General features: G+C 39.9%; 1 protein-coding gene across 1 annotated transcript; it reads left to right on the forward strand.

The window, feature by feature from the left end:
• The first annotated feature begins 233 nt into the window (after nt 1–233).
• LOC142165132 (uncharacterized) lies at nt 234–701 on the forward strand. Its single transcript, XM_075223753.1, has one exon. The coding sequence runs from the start codon at nt 234–236 to the stop codon at nt 699–701; it is 468 nt and encodes a 155-aa protein (XP_075079854.1).
• The last annotated feature ends 6,484 nt before the right edge of the window (nt 702–7,185 follow it).

A 7,185-nucleotide genomic window follows, 5' to 3' on the forward strand; every position in this document is an offset into this window, starting at 1 on the left:
GATAGAGCAGATATGTTGTGCTTTGACTTGGATTGCTCATAAATTAAGACACTACATGTGAGTATATACCACACACCTTATATCTTGGCTCAACCCGCTCAAGTACATCTTCCATAAGTCGATGCCTATAGGAAAGTTGGCCAAATGGCAGATTCTTCTCATCGAGTTGATACTGTGTACGTGACGAAGAAGGCAAAGAATTAGCCGACCATCTTGAAAAGAACCCAGTGGACATGGACTACGAGCCACTCACTACATACTTTTCGAATGAAGAAGTGTTTTTCACCAGGGAAGACATCGCAGAGTCATACCTTGGATGGAGAATGTTTTTCGATAGAGCAGCAAACTTCATAGGATTAGGGATCGGGGTAGTTCGAATCTCTGAGTCAGGAAAGCATTACCTAGCTTTAGCTAAGATAAGTTTCCCTTGCACCAATAATATGGTTGAGTATGAAGCGTGCATCTTTGGGATTAGAACGGTAGTCGACATGAACATCAAGGAGCTTCTGGTCATAGGAGATTCTGACCTACTCATACATCAAGTCCAAGATGAATGGACTACCAAGAATGTCAAGATCATTCTGTACCTGTATTGCGTGAAAGAGTTGTGCAAGAAATTCACCAAGATTGAGTTCAAATACATTCCTAGAATCCAAAACGAATTTGATGACGCTCTCGCAGCCTTGTCATCCATGATCTAGCATCCAGGTAAGAATTACATTGACACTATTTAGATAGAAATTTGGGATCAGCATGCATATTGTTTCCATGTAGATGAGGAGCCAGAGGGTAAGTCATGGTACTACGACATCAAAAGGTTCCTTGAAGCAAGAGAATACCCAAAGAATGCCACCAATGGTCAGAAGTGATCTCTTAGAAGGCTAGCAAATCACTTTTTCCAGGGAAGTCCTGTACAGAAGGACCCCAGACTTGGGTCTATTGAGGAGTGTATATGCTGCTGAAGCAACCAGATTATTAGATGAAATATATGCACGAACATGCGAACCCTAAATGAATGGTTTCACCTTGTCAAAAAAGATCTTAAGAGCCGGATATTTTTGGATGACCATGGAAACGATAATATCTCTACATACAGAAGTGTCACCAATGCCAGATTCATGTGGATTTTATCTGGGTTCCACATAACGAGATGAATGTAATGGGTTCTCCTTGGTTGTTCACCTCTTGGGACAAGGACGTGATTAGACCTATAGAGCCCGCCGCATCAAATGACACTGTTTCATCTTGGTAGTCATTGACTACTTCGCTAAATGGGTCGAGGCTTCTACATACAAGGTCGTTATGAAGAAAGTGGTAGCAGATTTTGTCCGTAACAACATAGTTTGCCGATTCTGAACACTATAGTCAATCACTGACAATGCAGCCAACCTCAACAGTGATCTCATAAGGGAATTTGTGAGAAGTTCATAATTGTCCATCATAATTCCATGGCATAACATGAACCTATTCGAGGCTTCTACAATGGGCTCGTATTTCCTCTACTTGGTGCCTATCAACTCAATAAAATGTTGAGGAATTCCTTCTAAAGTTTCTCCCAACTATCAATAGAATCGGGCTCCAAGTTAATATACCAATCAAATGCGTTCCATTTTTACGAATGAACAAACTATTTTACCAAAAGATCGCCATGAGTTCTAGCATTGCTATAAGTCTCAATAAAGTGGGCAATATGTTGCCTAAGGCTTGATTTGACATCAAATTGAGGCAGATTTGGTGGTTGATAATTGGTTGGCATGGTTAGACAATCAATCCTCTTATTATAAGGCTTAGAGTATTACAACGAACTTTGCGATGGTCCGCCATATTGAGCTCTAATGGTTTTTGTTATCATGTCTTACAATTGTTGGACAGACCGTAACTGAATTGGATTGTTTTTCCTTTTGAATGTTGAACTTGGCAAGCGATTCCTCAACAGCCATTTTTTTTCTAGGTGAAGCCATGTGAACGAGGAGGGATGTGGCTTGACTCTCCAGGTGCATAGGCCTCTAATTTGTTCATGAGTTGAGTGATTTGAAGGACTTTGTCTTCAACAAATTTCTTCATGACTTCTATAGTCTGTTCCATCATGGCATATTTTTTATCAACGTTAGTTGCGTCAGTTTTTAAGGTGTCGACTTTCATTAAAACTGGAGAATCCACCAAGGTTGGAGCCTATTTGAGAAAGTTCGTCAAATAGCGAGAATCGGGTGTTGGCCCCAGATATTGTGGTTGCGGACATCATGTGAGATCTACATTTCTTTGCCATCCCCAAGGAGGCGAAGTATTCAGGTCCATCCAAGCCACTATACTTGTACTTGCTTCGATTGATTAGGCTAATATGACCGAGCTCAACAGATGCGGTAGCAGTAGTATCTTTGCATGGAACATCATCATCATTCTAGAAGTCCATTGCAGCAGTAGATCTGAAGCTTCTAGTTTTCAACTTGCAAGAGGAAGAGATGAAGGGTAAAACTAGTCCCATTGGGCGTGCCAAAATTTGTTCGAAACAAATTTTCATAGTACGAAAAATAAACTACAACAAAAATAATATGAAGAAGCAGAGATGTTATTGATGAATATTTGTGAGTACAATTTTATGTATCCCTTGATTCTCCTCTCTGAAATTTTCCGTGACTCGAGGACTAGAGAAGCGTCTTTCTCGAATGTAGGATAATGTAGACCTCCTTGTGATGTATTTAATCATCAAAAACGTCGAGCGTAGCTTCGTTATTTTGGGTTGATCTCTGGAAAGAATTCTGTTTATCCCTCTTTTATTGAAGAACTATGTACTTGATGATTGATCTCTCTGTTTGCGGATACTTTCACCAATTGTGGATTGCTCTTCTCAATTCTAAATATCCCTAGAGAGTTATATAACCCCCTATATTTATAGTTGTAGAGGATGGACAGTCCAGCTATATATGAGCTCTCCTGCTTGACTCTGATTAACTCATGTGAGTCATCAAACTTATCACATAAGCTATGTGATGAGCTTGCTTGTGATTGGCCAAGACATGTCATTTTAGACACTTGAAAACTCTTGATTGGTCATTGCTTTGGACTAGGATTGCCACATTATTTAACATGTGGCGTCATCTTGTTGGTTTTGAGTTTGACTGAATATGCGATGTCACTTGACATACAACATGAGTTTGGGCCTTAAGATGAAATAGACATTAGGCTTGAAAATAATAAAATGGGACATATTTAATTTGCAAAGTCAGGATTAATTATTTAACACAAATAAATTAAAGATATAATTCAAATGTTGTATGGACTAAACCCAATAAATTTTATATGTCTACAACCATGATGACGCTTAAGCTCTTCATCTCTACCACCATTAATGGATCTATGCATCACTTTTAGTTCAGCTAGTTCCTAAAACAAAACTTGTCCTTTTTTTGTTTTAAAGTTTTTCGATTGTGCTCACATTCTCTTTAGATTTTTCATCTGGTGTCTAATTCTTTTTCGATTTCTCCACACTGATTCCTTTGAAAGACGGGGAAGAAGAAGGAGAAATAAGGAGAAAGCCTGCAATTTTCTATAGAAGGAGGAAAAAATGGAGAAGTTCTAACAGTGCTCTATATTTGAATTATTTTTTAAAATAGAGTTAAATATTAAATGGGACCACGGGAACAAACACAAACATGATTAAAAGTTAAATGGATATCACATGGAAGAATATACTGCAACTTGCTAAAAACACTATACCATTGCGAATAGCCAAAATACATAACTTACCCCTGAATTATGGACCAAATCCCTATGGCACGTTATATGAATGAAAATCACTTTGCATACTCAATATTTCTAGAGTGTATCTATGACACGCCATTTCTTTTACCAGTTTCTCCAAACATATGTTATGTCACACACCAATAAAGTTGTGACACATGTAATTATTTTTTATTTTGAATTATAACTATTCTCCTTAATCATCTTCTCCCTTTCTCTCTCTTTGTAACGACCCGACCGATTGTTTCATGATTTACCACTCTGTTTCTCCCATTTCTGCTTATTTATGTGTTGTTCAGCTATATTTCATCGCATTATATTGGTTGGTTTGGGCTCGGAGTGGTTTTGTAGAGGAATGAGACACTTAGTCTCTTTTGAGTAGGTTAAGTTGGAAAAGTCAACCGGATGTTGACTTATGGGTAGAAGGTTTTGGATGTGGATTCTGATGGTTTAGATAGCTTTGTTAGGTGATTTGGGACTTAGGAGCGTGATTGGAATATATTTTGGAAGTCCGTGGTAGATTTACGCTTGCATTGGCGAAATTGAAAATTTGGCATTTTTCGGTTGGCAGTGGAAATTTTGATATTGAGGTCAGATTGGATTTCCGAAAGTTAGAGTAGGTCTATTATGTCATTTGGGACATGTGTAAAATTTCAGGTCATTCGGACGACATTTGATAGGTTTTGGATCTGTTGCGTAATTTGGAAGTTTGGAAATCCTTAGGCTTGAACTCGAGGATGATTTGGTGCTTCGGTGTTGTTTTGAGTGTTCTGAAGGTTAGAATAAGTTGAAATAATGGTATGTGACATGTTCATATTTTTGGTTGGGGTCCCGGGGGCCTCGAGATGATTTCGGATGGTGTTCGGAAAAGTTTAGACTTGAGGAAATGCAGCTGGTGTGCTGCTTCTGTCATATCCGCACCTGCAGATTGGGGACCGCAGGTGCGAACTTCGCAGGAGTGGTCTTGAGGTGCAGGCGCGTAGAGGAATTGCAGGTGCGACTAGGTCCCTTCATCTGCGTGACCGCAGGTGCGGTTAGGCGACCACAGAAGTGGAGTTTGGCTGGTTAATAAAAATCCGCATAAGCGGAGATTTGTCCGCAGGTGCGAACCACAGATGCGACATTGGTAGTTGTAGGTGCGGTTTTGCTGGGCAGAAAGTATAAATAGAGGCCTTCACGAAATTTGGTCATTTTTCCACCATTTGTGTTCGAACTTGGAGCTTTTTGAGAGGAATTGAAGAGGGATTCAAGGTGTAACACATGGAGGTAAGGTTTTTGAATTCAATACTCGATTCTATGGACATTTCTAACTAATTATACATGAAATTAGTGGGATTTAAGGGTTAAAATTGAAGGTTAGGGCTTGAGTTTTGGAGGGCTTTGTGTGAGGATTTGAGGGGCCATTTGAGGTCTGATTTCGATGTTTTTGGTGTGTAGGGACTCGTGGGAGGATAAGGATTCTAGTGAAGTGATTTTTATCGAATTCCGAGATGTGGGCTCGAGGGTAGGCTTTGTCCAATTTTGGGATTTTTGAGTTAATTTAATTATTTTCGTTTGGGCTTTGTTCCTTTACCGTGTATTAATGATGTGATACTGATTTTGGTAAGATTCAGAGCATTTGGAGGCCGATTCGAGAGGCAAGGGCATCGCGGGCTAGATTTTGTCCGATTTGAGGTAAGTAATGATTGTAAATGTTATCCTGAGGGTATGAAATCCTGGATTTCACATCATTGTGCTACTTTGAGGTGACGCACACGCTATATGACGAGCGTGGGGCGTGTACCATTGGGGATTGTGACTTGGTCTGTCTCGTATGACTATTAAGTCGTGTATTTGATTTAAAACTATTTGATATTATTGTGTTTTGGAAAGTATTACTATATTTTGGGCTGAATGCCATATTTGGGCCTTGTGCCAACTGTTTGTGCCCTTAGGGCTTTTTACTACTATTCCTCACTGTTTAGACTTAAGATTTGTACTCGGTCATGCTGTGTTTTACTAATTTCACAACTCAGTAGTATTTACTCTGTTTTGATACTTTAAATGATATTTTGGGCTGAGCATCCTGTTTTACTGTTGCCCGAGTGGCTTGAGAGGTTTATAACTGAGTGAGGCCGAGGGCCTGTGTTGTGAGTATATCATGGGATCGGGCTGCGCGCTGTAGCATGTTGTACTGATTTGTGATATATTAGAGGCCGAGGGCCTGATTTATTATGCCAAATGGCTTGTGATAGCGCTTGGTCTGTAAGAGCCCTCTAAAGTCTGAACACACCCAGTGAGCGCGGGTACCCAATGTGAGTGATGTGATGTTGCCCGATGGGCTATTGTTTATTCATGTTGTTGTCTGAGGGGCTGATTACGAGTGACTGTGAGGTAGCCCGAGGGGCTGGTTCTATTGATATTTGTCTGAGGGGCGGTTTATGGTACTTGTTATGCCCGAGGCGCTATTTACGTTTCTATCAATTTTACTCACTGTTTTATCCCTTTATGAAACTATTGAAAGATATTTTTAAAAGAAAAGGTTTTACTGAAACTGAGTTGTTTTACGAGATAATTGATTTCAGTATTGTTTTGGAAATATGTAGTATTTGTTGTGGTGCTATGACGTGAAATTACCTATTTTCTTACTACTCAGCTTTTATTTACTTTTATTACTTACTGAGTTGGCGTACTCACATTACTCACTGCACCTTGTGTACAGATCCAGGAGTTGCGAGTCCCAATAGTGAGTGCTGATCATTTTTCCAGCAGGTCTTCGGAGTCGGCAAGGTAGTTATCTGGCGTTCGCAGCCCTGCACTTCTCCTTCTTATCTTACTCAGACTGTTCCTAGTATTTTATTTCCAGACTACGGTAGTTTTCCTTGTACTTAGACATATCTTGTAGTTGCTCGTGACTTGTAACACCCCGATGTTGGGCTTGTGTTATTTTGTCATGACTCAGATTTCCCACCCTCGAGAGTCGTGATGGCGCCTACTCATGAAAGCTAGGCAAGCTGAGTATTATAAATTCATTACCGTTTTTTACTTAGCATTTTATCAGTTCAATATAATAGGTGATTGACAGCGGAAGAATTATAATAAACAGAAATGCGGAAGCCTAAAACTAATAGTTTAACCATATACTAGTGCAGAATCCAACATACAACTCTACCCAAAATTTGGATTCACAATGTCACGGACTATCTACGAATACTACAAACAATGATCTGAAAGATAAATATAAAGTTGTCTCTGAAATACATAAAAGAAACAGAATGGAAAGATAGAAGGAGACGCCTACTGGACTACCTCGGGTCTCCGCCACTGGACTGAAGGCAGCAACGTAAGCTACGGTCCATATGTTGCTGCACCGGGATCTACACACAGTGCAGAGTGTAGTATCAGCACAACCGACCCCATGTACTGGTAAGTGCCTAGCCTAACCTCGGCGAAGTAGTGACGAGGCTA

Source organism: Nicotiana tabacum, chromosome 10 (assembly GCF_000715075.1).
Source record: "Nicotiana tabacum cultivar K326 chromosome 10, ASM71507v2, whole genome shotgun sequence".
In the NCBI taxonomy this organism is placed as follows: Eukaryota; Viridiplantae; Streptophyta; class Magnoliopsida; order Solanales; family Solanaceae; genus Nicotiana; species Nicotiana tabacum.